Source organism: Cyphellophora europaea, assembly GCF_000365145.1.
Source record: "Cyphellophora europaea CBS 101466 unplaced genomic scaffold supercont1.6, whole genome shotgun sequence".
In the NCBI taxonomy this organism is placed as follows: domain Eukaryota; kingdom Fungi; phylum Ascomycota; class Eurotiomycetes; order Chaetothyriales; family Cyphellophoraceae; genus Cyphellophora; species Cyphellophora europaea.
Window position 1 is genome coordinate 705,146 of NW_008481812.1, and position 20,295 is coordinate 725,440.

The following is a 20,295-nucleotide window of genomic DNA, read 5'->3' on the forward strand; positions in this document are numbered from 1 at the left end:
CGCCACATGTACAATGTGCTACTAGCCGTTTGAAGGTTGGACCTCCCTCGGGCATCTCCATCGACTCTGGCTCGGCCTGCAGGAAACTGGCGTTAGCGTTGGCAAGAATAGCCTGTGGCCTGCATTAGTGCGCGAGCTTCCCCTCCCACAGATCGACACCCTCGTTGCTCAGAGCTCCTCTTACCGCCCATATGGAGACACTCAGAGCCTGGTACGGCCTGACTGGCTGCTGCATGTCGTTTCACAATGGCCGGACCTTCTATCCCTGGTCTGTGCTAGAGCCACTCATCACCATGAATATGCAAGTCTCTACAAGTGCGGGCGCCAAAGTGATGCTCGTATCCCTGGTCAATGAAGGCGCTTCGATATACATATCGTCAAGGTTTCCTCAGATCTCCCGAAGGGGTCTCAAGGTTTCTACGTTCCAGACTGTCTCCTGATCCTTTGATACACAAGGGGTTCGACGCCGTCTGGCATGTACCCATAAGACTACCACACTCATATCAATCGGCATGGAGCAGCCGCCATCGACCCAAGATGGCGCTGCCGTCGAGATGATACAGAAAACCATGTCCTTTCCGTCCTTCCTAGGTCGGCGGTCATTCGTGCCTCGACCAATCTCAAATGCTACAGACTTCTTTGACGTTGACGACGAGAGCGATTCGGGCAAGTCACCGAAAAGCCTGGCCTCTCTCGACAATGGCAGCGATTCAACCCTCTCATCACAGGGGCTGAAAACCCCACACTCAGCAGGCCTAGGAGCCTTCGAATTCCACTTCGACGACCGGCCTGTCTCGGGACCCCAAGGCCCGCACCTCTTCCAGTCAGTACCAGAGGAGGAGTCAAAGGAGACCACACCTGAACTCCTGCCATCCGCCAAGCCAAGAACACGGCCTGTCACCGCATTGAACCAGGCCGTGGCCGAGCTCGATGAGACTCAAGTCCGAAGCTGGAGGCCTGATCAGGTCGCCGAGTGGATGGCTGAGGCAGGCTTCGAATCCAGCGTGATTGACAAATTCCTCATCCACGACATCAGTGGCTCGGTCCTGGTTGACCTCCAATTCGAGGATCTCAAGGAACTGGACATTAGTTCCTTTGGGAAGCGCCACCGGGTCATGAGCTCCATACAACAGCTCCGAGACTCGGTCTTGATCACAGAGCCCGTCCTCTCCAGAACACCTTCAAAGACAGCAAACACCAGCCCACGGCCGTCTCGGACGCTCACCCGAAGTGTTGCCCCCGATGAGAGACATGTCATCGCCGAGTCAAGATCCCGATCTCGTCGCCGCGGGAGAAGGCTCAACGATTCTTCTGAAGTCCACCCGGGCGAATCTGTCTCTATCGTCGCCATTGAGCAACTGCTACCGAAAGTCCACAAGTGCTCCAAGGGAGACGACTGCCCCAAGTACCAGAAATACCTCCGCAAGGTTGAGAAGATCCGAGAGGAGTTTGCTGCCGAGGTCGAGGGCGAAGTTCCTCCGACTGATGAGCAGAAGTCGGAGGCGATGCCCTCCGTCATTGGCTCATCTGACGTCCTCGGTCCTACACCTCCTTTCAAGATCACTGCCGAGCGGCTCAACGAGGTCGAGATCCGCGACAACCAAGAGAATGTCCGCCGTTTCCTACAACTCCAACACCTCGCCGGCAATGCCAGCCACGCCCCCTCGCCACCGCCTGCAGCCTCTGCGGCTTATGCTGCCAAGCCTACACCCAGCCTGTCCGAACACCTTCGCGGCCTGCCTAAGCTCACTATTCCCGCCGAGAGTGGCGACAATCCCAACTCCAGCAGGACACCGCTCCCAGAGTTCAGCAATCCATCTGACATGCAAAGTCAACTGAAGGAGCGGCTTCTTAACGACCCTTATCACTACGGCGGCGTCGCCTCCCCAGCTGACATCTACCGTATCGACACACCTTTCTCCGCCAACGACATTCCCGTCACCATGCACGCTGCCGACCCGGTCGGTGAGCGCTTCGTCTCCCAGTCCGTCCCACCAGAGATGCGTTACGGCGGACCGCACATATGGACAACTTCAGGAGAACCCATCGAGCGGAGCCAGTCCACCGCTCCCGCACCCCGCCGGCGCATCACAAGGAACATGTTCGAACCCAAGATCACGCCCGTACAAGAGAACTTTCCCCTTTCACCAGCACAGAAAGACGGGCACGTGAGTACCGACATCCTCTCGCGTGAGGGTTGGATGCGGAAGCGACGTACCAACCGCGCAATTCGCCACAACGAGTGGAGCGACAATTACTTCCGCCTCTCCGGCAACCAGCTACTGATGCTCGAGTCCGACCACCCCTCCGCGGCGCGCGACATCCTCGAGTCCATCGACGTCGACAACTATGCCGTACACGCGTACAGCATCGCCACGTCGTCCAAGCTGTCCGCCGCCTTCAAGAAGTCCATCCTGGGATCTGGATACATGACGTCGGAGCCCAGCTTCGCCTTTTCACTGATCCCGGATTCCGACAAGGGCAAGCGGCGCGTGTTGGAGAAGCAGGGCAACAAGGCGCACCACTTCGCCGTCAGAAACGGCAACGAGAAGGTCGAGTGGATGCGCAGGCTGATGTTGGCCAAAGCCGCCAGCCGCAGTGGCTCGGGCAGCTATGAGTTCTAGTGGGTAGGTTGTGTGGGTGAACCTTTGCCTGAAGATGCTCCTTGACCGCAACATGCGCAGTCCCATGGCCTCGTGAGGGCTGCTGCTGTCGTCCTCACACATGGCTCTCACCTGTCACCCACCATCAATCCATTTTCCTTTCGGTCCTCTATCGGGCGGTCAAAAACACCAGAAGATTCTCAGGATGCCTCGCGGCACGTCTCCTTACCATCATCATCATCTCTAATCCGGAGAAGCATCCTTCCGAAAAAAATTAACTGTCAATACCCGTCTTATCATTTCAGCATTATCACGAACACGGGGGCCATGCAAGACCCCCCCAAACGGCCGCTCTCATCTCATGACCAAACCACTTCACATCATCATCGTCGTCGTGCTCGACGATACCGTCACCATCACCATCAAATCTCGCGCGCTTTCATTACTCTCGGGACTCGCTACGGCTAGCTGGCGCAGGACAGGGCAGGGGACGGGACCCGGGACAAGGAACAGGAACAGGAACAAGGACAAGGTACGGGCAAGGAGGGGAACGCATAGCGACGGTTTGAGATTCTCTGTTTTTGCAACCACCTTTTTTCCACAATCAATACCAAGCGTCCCCCCATCGTCGCGGTATGAGCGGCAGTATGGGCGGCAGTAACGTCTCCAAAACAAAGATAGCAGATACTATACGGTATACTACTACTACTACTACCACCACCGAAGCCAGGTGAAGATATGACATATCAAAACGAAACGAAACGAAACGAAACGAAACGATATAGCGGGGGCGCCGCAGCCGGCCTTCCTTGAATTTGAGAAAATTCCAGATAAAGTATCCGTATAGCTTCTCAGATCGCGCCTGTGTGTGTGTATGTGCTTTGCATTTTTTTGTCCATTATTCTCCAGCAGGCCCCGCCGCTTTAGCCATTTCGAGCCTATTCGTGTCAGGGGGTTCATTTTGAATCGTCCAGCCCTCTGGTGGGCTCATTGGGCCCATTCACTCTTAGCCGCGGTTGCCTTGCTCTACCCCCTTCCCACGTCAGACAAGCTAAGTAGCCTAAGGAGGGGCTTTATACCGGCAAGCGCCCCAATGAACACGTAGACCCCCGACCAAAACCGGCAGCACCTTGCATTTACCAGGCCAGTGGAGTCCACTGCGGCAAGTGCTGCAGTGCGAACCACCCACCGTCGCCACTGGCACCCGAGTGGATGTGACCCGAATATAGGCAGTAATTGAACGCAGTATTGACTGACACATCTATAAAATCGTTCTGAACACCTTCAGGACACGGGATGTGGTTGGCACTGCCGTGCGTTTCCATGATACAGCCGCAACACTTTACACACGGTGACCCCAAATTCTTTCGCTCTGACGGTCATTTCGAGTCCGATGTCATGCGGCCAAGGCCTTGTTCATATCCATGGGCCGTTTTGCGCATACCCGATGGCAAAAGACATGTCCCAGCATATAAAGTCGTCCATCGACCATCGCTCGAGATGTTGTTTTCCGATATCAGGACGCCCGCAGCAGTCAATACAGTACAGAGCCTTCCAAAACCAAGCGTCCAGTATACCTAGACCAAGTCATCACTGCTGTCAAGCTGTACGGTATGTTGTCTCTCATCCAGTTGCCCCGATCTAGCACACTCACTCCCTTGAGACCTCTCGCCTTCCTCCGCCTAGTGTGGTCGAGTCACCCCCATCGCACCTGGCCTGATGTACCATAGCTAGCACCCCTCTGCTACCCTGACTGACCCACATCAGGTCCCAGTAACATGTCGAACACGACGAGAAACACCTCCTACACCCTCGACCGCTTCGAGAAAGCCGCTCCAGAGGTAGGCGAGCGTCTGCAGGCTTCCCCGGCCGGCACCGGCACTGGCACGGGCACCAACACGAGCCATGGCGGCTTTACCGTCGATGCCCTCGACAAGTACATGAGCAACATCACCGACAAGAAGCTCCTCGATCGTGGACGCAAAGATCAGAAGACACGGGACGACGGCGGAGCCATCTAGCTGTCGGGCTGCTGTACCGTCACGATCGTCGGTCCATGGTATCGTGCTGTCGTCGAGGCACACCCACACCAAGGGATATTATCGACGGAGCGGCCTGGCATTACATCTCATATCAAAGGGTCGTTGATCATGTCCAGTGACACATGGTGGGTTACATGTGCGGTGCGACTGATGTATGTCGGCGTATAGACGGTGGGTCTTGGCACTAGGCAGTGAATGGAAAGGCTGTTTCTCTAGTGTGACCCACCCTTCTATAGCGTGGGAAGGTCCGGAGAAGCATTCCGTATCCACTATACCCTCTCACCAAGCGCAATGCAGAGTATAGTAGTCATCGAACCCTGTGCAGTCGCATTGTCAGATCAGTGATACTGCCATGTACCCATCTTGGTAGCACATCGTCTCAGCTTCTGGAGGTAGTCGATGCTCCCTTCGCCGTGGCCGATGCGCTTCACACAGGCCGAACGACACTTGAGGCAGTCCAACTTGCTGGGGGCAAATCCAATGACAGTCGCATACGCCACATGATCGAAAAGTCCAACCTTGGAGTTGAACTATGATCGACAATCAGTTGTCGCATTGAGCTCTCGAGGTCAGTGACAGATACTTAGCGGACGTTCCGAACAGTGAGGCAGCACCTGCTGATACCAAGTATCTTTTAGAGCAAGCCAGAACCGATCGGGAGGGCACGTGCAACGTACGATCCATCCACTCCAGGATATAGATAGTCGTAGCGGAAGTGTTACAATGCATCCGTCGGGCGCTGCTGAGATCGAGACGCCTGTGCTGCACCGGATCGGGAAATCCGAGATGGTTGGCAGAGTATGCTTCAGGTGTGCGGCGCGCCGGTAGGCCAATCTGGCGTGTGTCACTCGTCGGGGCTCGCCACTTGTGGCTGGAGAGGGCTGTCACTGGTCTTGCGTCTCTCTTTCATCGTCATTGATGCAGTGTAGCTTGGCTGCACTTGAGCCCGGGCGAAAGTTCTATGCATAAATCTGCGAGCGTCTGCTGTGGCTCCCAGAAGATGAAAGACCCCTTTGTGACGTGGGCGCGAGGTCATTTCGGATGACGTGGGGGCTCTTATTGGAAGAGATGTTGTAGTTCAACGGTGTCGCCCCGAATTGTTCTCTTCCCCGCAAACGCTAGCGTGGGGATGAAGGGTTATTGACCAATTAACTCATGCGCTGCCTTGTGGACGGCCACGTGAGCTGGCGTGGAGGTAATGCTCCTTCACCGCGGATCCGGGACGACACGTTCGGTTTCGAAACACGGTCAAGGAGTCAGCGCGATGAAGTGAAGCAGCCTTTTGGGACAAAGCACCGCACGTGCCTCAGTTCCAGTGCGGATGGAAAGGGGGAAGGCGTATAGAATCCCACGCTTCACGGCTGCGCTGGTGTGCTAATTGGACCACCCCCGTGGGATGCTGGCGGATACTTAGCCTCTGGCATCTTCGGATAGTGTTGTCCTGGTACTTTGGCTTCGCTACCGGCCACTGACAGCGCGTAGACGCATTCGGCCCGCAGGCATGTAAACCGGTGCAGGGGATGATTATTACGGTTTCCAGATCAGTAGACGTGTCCTGCGGCTCTTGCTGTTGCGTTGGTCATCTGGACAACTTCTGGACATGGTAGTCTGAAGCAGCATGGTGGTTGCCTTTTTCCGAGCGGTAGAAAGATGTATATATATCGGGCATCCGCCGTGACACGGCTTTGAACCTCCACGCATTCAAGACATGCGAAAAGAGTACGAACGACCCGGTTGCAAGCCCTTCTTCTTGTATACCTTGAGTAAAGGAAGCCCAACTAAGTATCCCAATCAGTAGGAATGACAGAGATACGCGAGTAAGTGGCCCTGTCTCGAGCCGTTGCGTTTTCTTGTGGAGACACTGTGCTGATATAACCTAGGAAGCACCATGCAGTGGGCGGACATAGAGCCCAAGGACGTCGACAGAGCCAGCAGTGCTCCCAGTCGGGGCAGACATCTCCTGCTGCTGGCCAAGGCGCAAACAAGGCCGATGCCAGCATCGACGACCTAGACCGCCAGATGGAGTCAATGACCGATCCGGACTTCCTGAATCAAGCTCGCCGCGAACAAAATCGTAAGTTGGCCCCACTGCGGATGTTTCAAATAATGTTGATTGCAGTTCAGACTTGGATGCCGGACGAAAGGCCTTCTCCTAGTCGTAGCAACAAGATTTCACTCGAGCATGTCGCGCCGCCTCAATCAAATTGTACAACACTTCCTCGGGCCCAGCCGAGCAGGCGTGCCTGTACATCTAAATACGGCAGGAGGCGTTGCTATACCAAGCGGTCAATGTAGCATCCGTTTAGACAGCATGTGTACCATAGGCCATAATTTGCAGATGGTGAGCGAATATGATCATGCTCGAAGAGACTTTGGCGCGTGGAGGCAGCTGTCTAGGTAGCGTTCCAATTGAACTGTTCAGAGAGATTGCGAGATAAGCTCCGCGACTTCTTCTGGTTTGATGACCGGGACATCGTGTCCAGCGCCCAGAACGTGGAAGTCGATATGCGCCGCACCAAACACCGCTGCGGCATCTTCACGGAGCTCTGCAGCATCAATGATGGAATCACTTTCGCCAGCGATGATCAAGACCTTGTGCACCTTGTCGCTCTCGGCGCTTCGACCGTTCCAGGTCTCACCAACCCGTCCCCAAAGAGCATGCTGTTGCATGATGGGACCGTAGCGAATGCTTGACATGAATGCGGGCACATACCCAACATGATGATCTACTTGGTGAACGATAGCTTTATCAATCGTAACGTTTGGGTGCTTCTTTGACAGAACAGCGGTCGAGTTTGACTCTATCGGCACTTCTGCCTTCACCGCCGCCGAGGCTCCGATCTTGTCACCATCCTTCTGAGGCTTTGGCGGGTATAGCGGAGTCTTGAGCCTTCTCTTGACGAGTGACAGCAGCAACGGCTCCGGAATGATACCTTCGCTGTAGATGATGCGACTTGTTCTACTGATATGCCGAGCTCTAATCAGCCCAGACGGGCAAAGCAGAACGAGGTTCTCTATCATGTCGGGAAAGTAAGACGAAAACCCGGCTGAAATACCGCCACCAAAGGAGTATCCAACCATAGAGAAGCTTTTCCAGGAAAGAGGCGAGGACGCCAGGGCCAATAGGACCTGCGTCACAAACAGGCGCAGATCGTGAGGAAGGTCGGCGGGGTTGTCAGAATATCCACGTCCGAACAGATCGAAAAGCATGACTCGACAGCCTTTGTCGGCAAGCTGATGGGCAACGCCTCCCAGAGCTAGACAGGGTGTGCTGATGCCGTGAACGAGCAGGACCTTGCGGCCATCTTCGGGACCAAATTCATAGACTCGTATCGAGCCATACGGCGAATCGACATCTCGAGCTCCAGGGAGTGAATCAGGCGGATAAGGGAGCTTACTCCGCTCCTCGGCCGAAAGCTTTGGCAGCAGTGTTGTCAGCGGCGAAGGGACAATGTAAGCGTGCTTGCCGGGTACAAACAGACTCCGAACGAGCAGGCCGAAAGTGAAGGCAGTGGCACTAACCACTGCCACGCGTCGGTCGAAGGTCTCGGAGAAGGTGCTGAGTAGGCTCGCCATGGCTACAATGCGTTTCAAGGCTCAGTCAGAGGGGAAGGGAGAGATAAAGGAAGGCAAGGACCTCGGCGCCTTCGGCATCAGATTATCGTCCACCAACTTCGAAGTGGAGCCTTGCATAATCTCGGAGCAGCGGTTGATTGGTACGGAGTACCTGGTCGCCTTACTCGACCTACACAGTACAAGCCACGAATAATTATCGACTTATGGCGAAGGACACGTACTTATTCCGGTGAGCTCTGGTAAGATTTAACATATTGTTACAGTGTACCGAAAACCGTCTCGCAGCGTGTTGTTCATGAATATGTCCGGGGTATCATAACTTTTGCCGGTGAAAGCAGATCTCCTAGGTAAAACAGCCCACGTGGGGTTACAGTAGGCCACTGAAGTTCAGAGCCTGGCCTCCACTCTTGTCCTTGCCCTCATTCCTCTTGCGCTTCTTTCGTTTTGACTTGTCTTCTTCGTCGCTGCTATCATAGTGCTCCTCCTCGTCATCCTCGCTTCCATCTGAATCCATGGCACGCTTCGAAGCCTGCCTCCCACCCCCAGGCACGCCTTTAGCTTCCGTCCAGACCTTGATGGTCTGTCCGCCGCCGGTCACCATGCGGCCTGCAACATCGAAATCAAGCCCGACGACGCCTTCGATCTCGTCGTGCCGGACATCCCATTCACTCAGGATCCCATTCCTTCCCACGCGTAGAAACTTCACAGCTCCATCCTCAAGCCCGGCTGCTACCAATTTCTCGTTCATCTTGAGCTTGCCCTTCCCAAATTCAAGTGGCACTTCAACCATTGATTCGATGCCGCTCTGTGTTCGATCAACGACTATTCTTTCGTCTTGGTCTCCCCAAACACCTCGTTCCCATAGGCTGATGACCCCATCACCTTGCCCAACGAGCACTTTTTCGCCCACGCTGGTGCCGCCTTTCTTGAGACCTTGCACGCAGATGGCTGTCGTCAGCTCAGCCTCCTGATCTTCACTGGTGCTGATGATGCCTTTTCTCAAGTCTGTGACCACCAACGTAGATCCACCTGCGGTGACCCATTGCTTCGGGAAGCCGCTTGTGCTTGCTTCGGTGACAGGTAGAGGTACCAGGCTGTTAACATGCTCGTCTTCGTGAGGCTGCCAGAACTTTACTGCTTTTCCTTGAATGTCGGCACCTTGCTGTCTAAGGTCGTGAAGGTAGAGCTTGCCAGAATCAGTGCCCAACAGCAAGGCCTGCGGGCTGAGAGCATGTAGCACTGTGGGTGCATCTACATCGCCAGTTTCCGAGTCTGGCGGTATTGCAATCTTGCTTACTACTTTCCCAGTCTCGGTATTGAATGCTTTCACCAAGCCATCAGTACCACCAGAATAGCACAGGGAGCCATCGTGGTTGTAAGAAATGCAGCGACACGAGCCACTGTGTCTCTTCGTCTTCCACACGGTGTCTATTGAGCCGAGGCCGTTCTCTGATGCAGTCGATGATCTTCGGAAGGTCGATATGATTGGTGTTGGGCCGTTTCCGTTTGCCGTGCCTGGTACTGGAGGAGGCGGACTACTATTGCTTCCGCTATCTTCATCTTCTTCGCCCGAGGGCAGTCTGTAGGTGATCACATGGCCCGAAGACAGACCGACCGTAACGATAGACTCGGTAGGATGTACGGCCTGGGCAAAGAGATCGGCGGGGAGCGGGAGAGTGCATATTGTATCAAACATTGTGAGAGGTAGGCGCTACCGCGGCGGCATCCTCAGACGAGCACGTGGGACTGGCAATCAGGTGACTCGTGTGAGCTGCGTGCCTTAAGTGCCGAGTACTTTTGTCGCCAGACGCGTGAGATAAGTGCTAAAGCGGAGCTGCGGTTTCATGCTGCCAGCACTCGAAGCTCGTTCTGCTGAGAATATTGTACCCGGAGGATCGTATTCCCGGTCCCGGTACTCACCGGTGAACCGACGCGTTGGTCGCAGTCCAAACAAGCGCCGGCGATGAGGCGTACAGTAGCTTTCGGATGCCAGGGAGCAAACAACACGAGTAGGAACTGTTCCTGATGGAGAATCATGTCCGGTCTGTTCTCCAGGCTGTTGTCCTGAATCTGATACGGAATGGTAGAACCCAGCCAATAGCAGCGAGCTCGAAGCGCGAGGCGAACATCTGCTCTGCCAAGCCACGCCATTTTTGGGGCCTTCAGCGTCATCCCGGCGCCTCGATGTCGTTCCATCTTGACCTCACTTGTTCCTTTCGCGCTGACCTTCTCGTCGACCCTTCAGCACGTTTCTGTAACCGCCAAGGCAATGGCCTCTTTGCCACGCGATCGTGTCAATCGGCGAATCATGCAGGTCGAACCTGTCTGGAGGTGAAACGATCCCCAGCCTTTGCGCGGCTATCTCATGTGTCCTTTGGCTCCTCCTTTCTTGGTCAAACCGCCTACCTGGGCCCTTCGTCTCTATTCTTGACCTTGGGTCAAGGCGCTCTGGTCGGCCCTGCATCCTGAGGCCATATCATTCGCCCACGTCATGCGTCTCTGCAGGAAGACTGCTCAGCAGACCACTTCCAAGCCGTTACTGTGCCTCCTGCATAGAGGTGCATCGCCTCAGCATGTCGTCGCCCCCACCAAAACCGGTGTGTCTTCTAGAAACAGAATGATCTGTTGTCCAAATATACAGCCTAATGAGATTGGTAACGGTAGGTGAACAACCGCCTCGCATGTCTATGCGACAAGCGTCTTACCGAGCTCTCTACTCCTCCCCTATACCGCGCTTTTCTTTCTACGTCCAGCGTTGTTCTCTCTCTTACCCTTCGCGTTCACTTTGAGTGTCAAGCACATTTCGCATGGTCCGAAGCCATGGTCTGGAAGATTCCACACATGCGCTGATCTTGTGCCTGTAGCGGCTCAGCAGGGCTTTTCTTTATGGCCGACGCGCTAGATCCAGCTGCGAATATCTATCAGGGCACTTGGACAGACTGGTCGAAAAGCAATTCTGCTTGGGGGTTGACGTGGACTCTGTGTCCGGACAACGCTGTATTAGTCACGAGTGCTCTGGCTGTCTTCGTTACACTAGCTGGAAGTCAATTGTGGAGCATCACCAGATTCGTGGTACACCAAGCTGGAACGAGGTCTCCAGCAGCTAGTCCTTCGACGCCGAATCACAAGAAGGAACAAGTCATCCTACGGAACGCCACAACCGATCTGGCAACCGCAAGGCTGATGGCATACCTAGCTTGGAAATCTCGAAAGAGGGCCGGGAAAATGTACCCACGGACTGTATCCATCGCAATCTTTGCGCTTCTTCATGCCATCGTTTTCATGGTCGCAGGAACGTTCTCCAACCTTGCCATCAGTGCAGGCTCACCAGTCGAAGGCTCCATGGTGCTCTCCCGGAGCAAGCACTGCGGTATTTGGAACGAAACTTATCTGGCCTTAACTAATGGTTATACAAATGCGGACAGCAACGAGACTCTGAGTCTGTCCGTTGAGTTCAACGCGAAAGTCACCCACAATGTACAGCTCAGCCTGGAATATGCGCAGAAGTGCTACCTTGCTGAAGAGTCCTTTAGCTACATGTCGTCAATCTGCAACACTCTCAAGAAACCAAGACTGAACTGGACCACACAGTTGACTGGCACATGTCCGTTCGAATCAAGCCTATGCCGCACAGATGCCACCGTGATGGTTATGGACACGGGCAAGATCAATTCCCACGATGATCTCGGTATTAACGCCAAACCGAGCGAACGCCTCGACTACCACAGAGTCACGACGTGTGCCGTTCTAAACGACACAGGCCGTGTCACTGGCTGGGACGGTACGATTCTATCATCTAGCAGCGGCGCGGCGTCCAATCAGTCCAGTAATATTGCAAAAGCATTTTATGGGCCATCCTTCGAGAAGCGCACAGATTGGACGTACGCCTACTCGAATTTTGCTCAATTCTTCGACAATTTCTCGACGATAGCGACAGTGCCATATCAGGTAGTCTCTATGAACGCCTGGGCACCCAGTGACCCTGTCTGGAGTCTGAGCGATTTCGAACCGATCGACGAGATGTCGCAAGGCGCCGCGGATCTGATTCTCTTTTTTCTCAGTTATACAGGCACATACGCGACTGAGATCGACGATCCGTGGTTCTCGGCTCACCGAAGACAATCTTTCGATGGCAGTCCCGCCCTTCTAGAGACGCGATTCGCCCGGGATTCAGCCATTAGTACTATAGGCTGCACAGAACATCATCAATTCTGTACGACCAAGGGCATATGCACTCCTTCCGGTGGCTTTGACCAAGTGCAAAACGATGCGAACTTCAATAATGCCTTGACCCCGCACCAGAATGCAACATTCGACAGGATATTGCGCGCAGCAACTCAGGGATCACTGAGGGCCGTTGTGAACGGCTTGGCTGTGACCAGTACACCTCTTCTTGCCATCAGTCAAATCGCGGTCGGTAGTACTGTGGTGTCGATGGGTTTACCTGAGACACAATGGCAGCGGGAACTGAACTACTGGCATTCGATATCCATGGCACAGTTGCAGCGTACCATCGTACAGTACGCCACCGGTCAGATCGCTGCACAAAGTGAATACCTTCTTCCAGCAAGCGAGGCACAAGACAAGTGGTTTTGCGATAACCTGATGATCCCATCAACGGTCTACCAGTCCTTTAGCATACTTAAGATGATTCTCATTCTCCTCTTTGGAGCCGCAGTCATTACGATCTCCCTAAACATCGAGGCAATAGAGCGCAGCGCCCGCAAATGCCTCGGTAAGGCTGACTCTCAAACACAGTGGGACCATGATGACATGCTAAAACTCCGGGTTGACATGCGTGAGAGTCTATGGCCTCCTACTCTTCCTTCACCGGCAGCACCCCCACCCCCACCCAAAAGTCCTCGTTTCCAGTCAGTGAACTTGCCACGGCGGCTTGAAAGAAGTCCTGAAATTCATACGACCGTCCGGGCAGTCTCACGCAGTCTCAGTGACGAAGACCAAGAATGGAAACGATCATCTTCCCCCACGTTGCCATTGGAAGATCGAGCATTGTCTGTATTGAGCAGACTGGACACACACTCGGACTCTCGGAATTTCCTTGAACCAGGTCCTATGTATCGACAAGACAGCGACTCTTGGATGGCGATCAGCCTGAGTGATCTTGATGCCCCAACTCAGGATTTTCCACTTCGTGATCTTGGAACCAACGATGCAACCAGCCAAAAGCCCATCACAGAGAGTCATAACCTGCCCATGATGCAACGTTTTAGAAATCCTATGCAATTTCATGTCCCACGGCCGCAAGGACATTGGGTATAAGGCAAGCCGACTGCATGACCTCGATCAGAGCAGTGGGCGAGGGATCACGGTACCTTGACCTCCGTCCTGGACAAGTCAATTCCACACTGTGGCGGACTCGGTTGCTGGCTCAGTCCCAGAGAAGTTGGGTCGCGCAGCCAAATCGAGCTCGGCTTCGTCCTTCTCGATGATTATCATTGTTCGTCTGCTGCCTCCGCTCACTCAGCTATGACATGACGCTAAAATCCACCACCTCGGGTGCCGCCGCTGCCGCCGACGCCACGAACTTGAAGTTCCTCAGCGGCTTCACGCTTGAACCCGCCGCCTCGAGTACCACCACTGCCACGCACCCCCCTCGCTTCAATACCCTGATCGGCTTCACGCTTGAAGCCGCCACCGCCCCGCGTGCCACCTGCGCCAGAGACACCTCTTGCCTCAATATCCTCGATCGCCGAGCGTCTGAAGCCCCCTCCACGCGTCCCGCCACTTCCTGACACACCCCTTTCGACGATGTCTGTTGCCGTTAGACCTAGGCTGTGATATGGATCAGGACTCTGAACCTACCTGCAGGTGGTGCCGCGGGAGCGGCCATGACTGTGGCAGCAATGAGGGCGAGCAGTACGTTGATGAGCTTCATGATGGGTTACTGTTATGAAGTATATTCTCGTTCGCCTAAATGGATGATGCAACGGGTGACAGATGGTGGTTGTCCCTTGGATTGGAGGTGGAGATAGAAGGAGTTCGAACTGTTACGGAAAGCCAATGCTGTGTTGTTGTGGAGTTGGAAGCATCGTGGAACCAAGAGATGGACAACTATATAGGTGGCAGCATCGACACACAGTAACCACTGACGCTCAACCAAGGAGGACCGATACGGAACCTCGAGCGCTTCATGCAAATGGCATGATGGCCATCACTAGGTCGAAACACCATCGACGACGAGACAGAGCGAGACTGGACCAATATGAGGCGACAGCTAGACAACGTGCATCGGCGGAACAGTTTCAGCGACGAGGACATAGCGCTTCAAAGACTTCACTATTGGATCGAAGAGCCGCGTGGTCAGCCCAGTGCGGGAGACAAGAGAATGGCCCAAGTCGAAGACACTGGATTGGACAAGAATGTGGGAAGAGCTGTACGTGCGACACAGGAGCACGGGTTTGCACAGGGCGAGGGGCAACTGGACGACACAAAGGGAGAAAGTCACTGTGATTGACCGTTGGCGAACCCCTGCCGGCAACTTCCTCGTCCCCCGGGCAGGGAACCCAAGCACAAACGAGCACGAAGTGGGAGGCTTGACAAGCCTCAGACTATTGACACACCTTTGGCCGGGCCACATGGTCATTGAAAGGCGGGACTGACTGTACGGAGGTACAAGAGGAGCGGCAGGAGAGATTGGACTATCCAGCCTGACCTACTCAAAGGGGAGAGCAGGGAGCGCTTCGGTTGGACAGGCTTGAACGGGCTCGGACTTGTGCACAAGAGGACAGAATCCAACCGAACGACTGTCGTACGGAAGAATGATGACGCCAGAGAGTATTTTAATAGAGGAATTGGCGTTCAGAACTGCGTCTTTGCAGCGCAGTTGGTGCTGGGGATTGATTGGTAGCAAAGTTGGGGATAACGAATCACTTAGGCGCAAAGCTGGCCTCTATGAAACAAATTCACAGCCTATGAACGGACGCCAGGCTGCCCTTGGCGCTCGACCTCCGGGGCTCAACGTTTGAGGCCCGTGCGCCCCCCAGCCCACCCACACTTCGCTGCCTATCACACCTTGCACACCTCCCCCTCCTTTGACGTCGAGCTACTGTTTCAACTTCCCATATCACGGTGCCTGTTGCCTGTCTTCTTCCGTCCTTTCTCATTAAGAACCCTTGTCAGCCATCATTCATATTACCGCCGTGCCTTACTCGGATGTAGCAACTCGTTCTTGTGTACACAGCGGCTCTGTTCCCGCACCTGACCCGACTCACGACCGCCAGGTAGCTACCTGGTCATCACATCCTCTACCGAAGATGAGACCAGTTTGCGGCCACCTGCCCCTCTCGACTATTGCACAAAGACCGGGGTCAGCCTGTGGCCGTCACGCTGGTCCGACCAGTAACATCAACCTTGTGCCGTGTTCATGTTCGCAACATACTGAAAGTTCACGGGTCTGCCTCGAGACGACCTTGCAGCGTACCTCGCATTGCAGAATGCAACCAGCTCGGTCCACACCTATACTGCAGCCTTTGCGAACATCAGCCAAGAAACCTCACGAACTCACAATGATAGACAGGCCTGCCCTTGACCGCTGACCACAGATTGCAGGATGATTGAGTCACCTTCTCGAACACGCGCCGAGACTACCACGCTGACCTTCCGTGAGACCATTGTTCGCTCGGAGCATTTCTGCACACAACTTGCTTCTTCTCTATCCGCGGTACTACCTTGATTACAGATCTGCCCGTGCCGGCTCGCCCGCCCACGCCCTCCTGATCAGCTCCCGAATGGGCTCCTTTTCCACTGACCTTGGGTTAGGGTACTGGTTGCTGACCGCAATTTCTGCCGCCTTGTCAATGCCACTCTCTTCCATGCCGAAATCCTTCAGCGCCCTCTTCACCTTGAGCTTCTCTAGCAAAAGGTTCAACCCCTTGGTCGCATCACCCTCACTGCCAGGCAAAACACTCGCCAACTTCTCCATGGCATCTGGGATGGCCGGCGCATTGTAGCTCAGCGCGTGCGGCAGCACAATCGTATGCGTTTCCGCATGCGGCAAGTTGAAGCTCCCTCCCAGCGTGTGACACAGCTTGTGATGCAACGCCATAGCACTGCTCCCCAAACACACACCACACAGCCACGCGCCATACTGCGCCCGCTCCCTCGCCTTCTGATCCTGCGGCTTCTCCACAATGACGGGCAAGCTCTCCGCCAGCGCCTTGGTCCCCTCCAGCGCCATCATCGTGATAATCGGATTCTTATTTTTCGCATACAGCGCCTCGACCGCATGCGCAATGGCATTGACGCCACTCGTCGCCGACAGCCCCGCCGGCAGCGTCATGGTCAGATCCACATCATAGATAACCGTTCCGGGGAGGATCTTGGGGTCCGACCTCGTCGTCTTCTTCCCATCCTGCGTCTCCCCCAGAATCGGCGTCATCTCGCTCCCAGCATACGTGGTCGGAATGCAGATATGCGGCAGCCCCGTGCGCACACTGATCGCTTTGCCCAACCCGGTCGTCGACCCCCCGCCGATCGAGACGACGCAGTCCGCGCTCCTGCTCTGCAGGAAATCCATCGCCTCCTGCGTGATGTGCGACGGCGTGTGCATCGTCGCGTTGTTGTAGGCGCCCGCGTGCGTGATGCCCGCGTCGGACAGGATTTTGGCGAGGTCCTCGCCCTGAGAGATCTGCTGCGGCGTCGTGAGCAAGAGGGGCTTGGAGAGCGAGAGCCGTCGGATCTCAGAGGGGAGCTGGCGAATGCTGCCCGGGCCGAAGACGACGCGGCCGGGGTTGGCGTTGTATTCGAAGGGGTCCATGGTTTTTTGATGAGGGAGGTAGGTTGAGGTAGAAGTCGGGGAGGGAAAAGAAAAGGAACCAGTAGTTGAAACAGTGCTATGTAGAGGTTTTGTTTGTCGACTCTCTACGAAATTTCCCCGTTCCGAAGTTGTGACGAGTGGGGGGGGCAGAGGAAGGGTACCTCTGCCGATAGAAATACAAGTTGCCCCGCACCAAAACGGTGTTGCGGATCAATACTGGGTAATTTCATTCCCGCGCCGTGGGGCGGACATGGGCAACTCCCCAAGGCATCGGGTAAGCAAAGCCGGGCCCCCTTGGTAGATGGGTCACCTCCGGGCCCTTTTTTGGGGCCCAGAGACATTATTGTGGCGGCCCCGTTGCCTTATCTCATACAGATTACACAGTGCTGTATTTTCCCCCCACCACCCCGCTATACATATCTCTCCAGCCGAAGCTCGCCCCGCCGTCGTATGCTACTCTCCTCTACTACTGCGTCGACTCTCCTGTCCCGCAAACACTGCATAGTCTCCCGACATTGCCCATCTGTCGGTCCGTCATCACCCAAATAAAGCCAGCACAGCAACGACCCACCACGCGCCCGCCAGCACGAGCAGCCAGGTGCGCAGCTGGTTGCTGGCCTCGACGGCCTCGTTCCACTGCTTGGCCATCGGCACGGGATTTTGGCTGTACCAGAAGGCGTTGAAGTGGTAGGTCGCGCCGCTGAGAGCGATCGCGGGGACGAGGCGCAGCCATAGCGAGGCGTGGTGCGTCATGAGGATGTGCAGGGAGGAGGCGGCGGAGAGGAAGATCTGTTGGGGGGAGGAGGGGTGTTAGCTAGCCTGGTGGGAGTGGGGGAGAAGGGGAAGGGTTCTGGGTAGGGAGAGGGGGGGGCCATGGGTGTGTCCAAATGCAAGCAAGGGTAATAGAGGTGAGGATGAGACGGCCTATGCGCATGATAGCAGCGGCAGCCCCGGAGGAAACGAGAGGGAAGTCATAGACTCTGGGGTCAACAAGTTATGGCTCGTAGGAGGGTAGCCACGCGCCGTAGACCGCCACCAAGAGATACCGCCGTAGACCGCGAAAGCTGCCAGCCCAGCATGATATGCGATTAATCCCACAGTGGCCAACGAAGCCACGGCGTCAAACAAGCAGCGTCAAACACCGTAGAGTCTCGACATCCGAATCCCATCATCTGCAACTCCCCCCATAAACCCTCCGAAAACAACAAAACTTCCCCAAAGAAAGAAAAGGTGAGCAACATACCGCACCAGCAGCTCCCCCCTGCGTCGTCCGCGTCCGCCACAGCTGCTTCTCAGCCGTACTCGACACCTGCGCGGCTCGCTTGGTCGTTTCCTCCCAGGTCTGGAGGCGTGTGATGGCGGAGAAGGAGAGGGAAGTGGCGAAGACGGAGAGGGCGAGGAGGCCCGTGCTGAGGATTGTGGGGGTGGACATTTTGTTCGTTTGTGGTGTTGGGGTGAGTGTCGTGGCGTGGCAGTGAGTTGGAAATCGTTGTTGCGAGACTGGGGCAAGGATGTCTGTTGGTTGAGCGGCGGGAGGCGAGTAATGTCCCGGTTGGTGGCTAGGTAGCCGTAGACGCGAGCGTCACATGGAGTTCGTTGAATGCTGAGGAGGCAGCGGAAGATGGTTTCTCCGAGCGTTTACTGCCTGGCCCTCAGGCAATCCACGGGGAAACGCAGCATGTATATTCAGTCAATCAATGATGCTTGTAGATGTCTCTATGTTGGCTGAATCGAAATCTCTTTTCCAAGACGTACTGTAGGTACCCTCATCACCGACTACAGCTTCCCAAACTCCTCAGCAAAAGTCTCCTCCGCCACCTCCATACAGTCGTGGCCATACATCTGCTTCTGCACATTGGCGTCCGCCCACTTATCCGGCACGTCGCCCTTGCCTCCCTCCCTAAACTTGGCAAACTGCTTGTCCCGCTCCTCCTTGGCCGCACCTTCACCCAGATGCATCGCCTTGCCGGACGACGCCGCGAGGGCCACCAGCATCTCGGCCCGCTCCTTCCTCACCGTTTCATATACCCGCAGCGCCTTGTTGATGGACTCGGCTGTTGTATCCGGTAGGCGCGCGAGGACGACGCCGAGCACGGCCGCGTCCTCGATGGCCTGTGCGGCGCCTTGTGCGAGATGGGGGAGTGTCGGGTGGCAAGAGTCGCCGACCAGGGCAACGGAGCCGTGCACCCAGGTGGGTAAGGGTTGGTGCACCCGCAGCTTCCACTCGCAGACCTCGCCTTCGGGGACGAGGTTCAGCATGCGTTGGATCATGGGGCAGAAGTCGGCGTAGACACTCAGCATCTCTGGCTTGGACCCTTTGGTGGTGTATGTGGCAGAGGGTGCTGCTGCGAAGTTTGTGTCTGGCTGCGCGGTGCTGATATTGTATATTGTTTTGCTGGCGACCGGGTACGCGATGATGTGTCGCTTCTCGCCGATCCATCGGGTTGCTCGGTCACTGTCGATGAGTTTCAGAAGCTCTGGATCGTGCTGCATTTCTTCTCGCGTCAACATGATTCGGTATGCGGCTTGCCCCGAGTCTTCGACCTCTGCTGTGGCGTTGATTGTCTTGAGCAATTCGACTCGTGTTTTGGATTTGACACCGTCTGCACCGAGGAGGACATCGCATTCAACGCGATAGGGTTCACCATCCTTGGGAGTCGCTACGAAAGACACCTTGGGTGCAAACGTCTCGACGCCGCTCGCCGAGGTGGAGAAGTGGAATTTGATGGCCGATTCCCGCTGGCAGCCGGCATAGATGGAACCAGCCAGAGAAGAACGATGGCCGACCATGTGTGCATAGCCATAAGTGGAGTGAACATAGCCCAGGTCGACGTTGGCCAGTTCTTCGTCGGTGCTACCTTGTCGTATTGACGTGTCCTTCAGAATGACCGCCTCGCGTTCAATATCTGCCCAGACACCCAGCCGGTCTAATATGCGCGCCATGTTGGGGGCAAGTTGGATACCGGCGCCAACAAATCCGAGGTCTTTGGCAAATTCAAACACATGGATGTCTTCAAAGCCACGCTTGGCGAGGGCCAGCGCCGTGGTGAGACCACCCATGCCTGCAAAGTGGTCAGCGCTGTGGTGTCGCCTTCTGAATCGAGTTGCCTACCAGCGCCTATTATGCATATCTTCAGCTTTTTCAGATTCGAGTCCATGGCGTAAGGTCGCGTTTGGGTAGCTGTAGGCTAGCGAGTTTCTGAATGTGTCTTTGTCGACAGTCAATTGCCACGCTTCATGGCACGGAGAATCTTCGATGGAATATATTCCCCAAAGCTGGTCGATTGCAAACGTCAAG

General features: G+C 55.4%; 9 protein-coding genes across 9 annotated transcripts; 3 read left to right on the forward strand and 6 right to left on the reverse strand.

Moving 5' to 3' along the window:
* Positions 1-512: 512 nt before the first annotated feature.
* HMPREF1541_06469 (uncharacterized protein) lies at positions 513-2,624 on the forward strand (the record flags this gene model as incomplete). Its single annotated transcript, XM_008720801.1, has 1 exon — positions 513-2,624. One exon carries the CDS (start codon positions 513-515, stop codon positions 2,622-2,624), a length of 2,112 nt encoding a protein of 703 aa, XP_008719023.1.
* Positions 2,625-4,381: 1,757 nt separating this feature from the next.
* Positions 4,382-4,624, forward strand: HMPREF1541_06470 (uncharacterized protein; the record flags this gene model as incomplete). Its single annotated transcript, XM_008720802.1, has 1 exon — positions 4,382-4,624. One exon carries the CDS (start codon positions 4,382-4,384, stop codon positions 4,622-4,624), a length of 243 nt encoding a protein of 80 aa, XP_008719024.1.
* A 2,439-nt stretch (positions 4,625-7,063) lies between these two features.
* Positions 7,064-8,221, reverse strand: HMPREF1541_06471 (uncharacterized protein; the record flags this gene model as incomplete). Its single annotated transcript, XM_008720803.1, has 1 exon — positions 7,064-8,221. One exon carries the CDS (start codon positions 8,219-8,221, stop codon positions 7,064-7,066), a length of 1,158 nt encoding a protein of 385 aa, XP_008719025.1.
* A 367-nt stretch (positions 8,222-8,588) lies between these two features.
* HMPREF1541_06472 (uncharacterized protein) lies at positions 8,589-9,917 on the reverse strand (the record flags this gene model as incomplete). Its single annotated transcript, XM_008720804.1, has 1 exon — positions 8,589-9,917. The coding sequence occupies one exon, from the start codon at positions 9,915-9,917 to the stop codon at positions 8,589-8,591; it is 1,329 nt and encodes a 442-aa protein (XP_008719026.1).
* Positions 9,918-11,107: 1,190 nt separating this feature from the next.
* On the forward strand, positions 11,108-13,119 carry HMPREF1541_06473 (uncharacterized protein; the record flags this gene model as incomplete). The annotated part of the gene is made up of 2 exons (XM_008720805.1): positions 11,108-12,956; positions 13,094-13,119. The coding sequence occupies 2 exons, from the start codon at positions 11,108-11,110 to the stop codon at positions 13,117-13,119; spliced, it is 1,875 nt and encodes a 624-aa protein (XP_008719027.1).
* Positions 13,120-13,719: 600 nt separating this feature from the next.
* Positions 13,720-14,117, reverse strand: HMPREF1541_06474 (uncharacterized protein; the record flags this gene model as incomplete). Its single annotated transcript, XM_008720806.1, has 2 exons — positions 13,720-13,994; positions 14,045-14,117. The coding sequence occupies 2 exons, from the start codon at positions 14,115-14,117 to the stop codon at positions 13,720-13,722; spliced, it is 348 nt and encodes a 115-aa protein (XP_008719028.1).
* A 1,797-nt stretch (positions 14,118-15,914) lies between these two features.
* On the reverse strand, positions 15,915-16,997 carry HMPREF1541_06475 (uncharacterized protein; the record flags this gene model as incomplete). Its single annotated transcript, XM_008720807.1, has 1 exon — positions 15,915-16,997. The coding sequence occupies one exon, from the start codon at positions 16,995-16,997 to the stop codon at positions 15,915-15,917; it is 1,083 nt and encodes a 360-aa protein (XP_008719029.1).
* A 537-nt stretch (positions 16,998-17,534) lies between these two features.
* On the reverse strand, positions 17,535-17,750 carry HMPREF1541_06476 (uncharacterized protein; the record flags this gene model as incomplete). The annotated part of the gene is made up of 1 exon (XM_008720808.1): positions 17,535-17,750. One exon carries the CDS (start codon positions 17,748-17,750, stop codon positions 17,535-17,537), a length of 216 nt encoding a protein of 71 aa, XP_008719030.1.
* A 1,023-nt stretch (positions 17,751-18,773) lies between these two features.
* HMPREF1541_06477 (uncharacterized protein) lies at positions 18,774-20,155 on the reverse strand (the record flags this gene model as incomplete). Its single annotated transcript, XM_008720809.1, has 2 exons — positions 18,774-20,059; positions 20,110-20,155. 2 exons carry the CDS (start codon positions 20,153-20,155, stop codon positions 18,774-18,776), a joined length of 1,332 nt encoding a protein of 443 aa, XP_008719031.1.
* Positions 20,156-20,295: the final 140 nt, after the last annotated feature.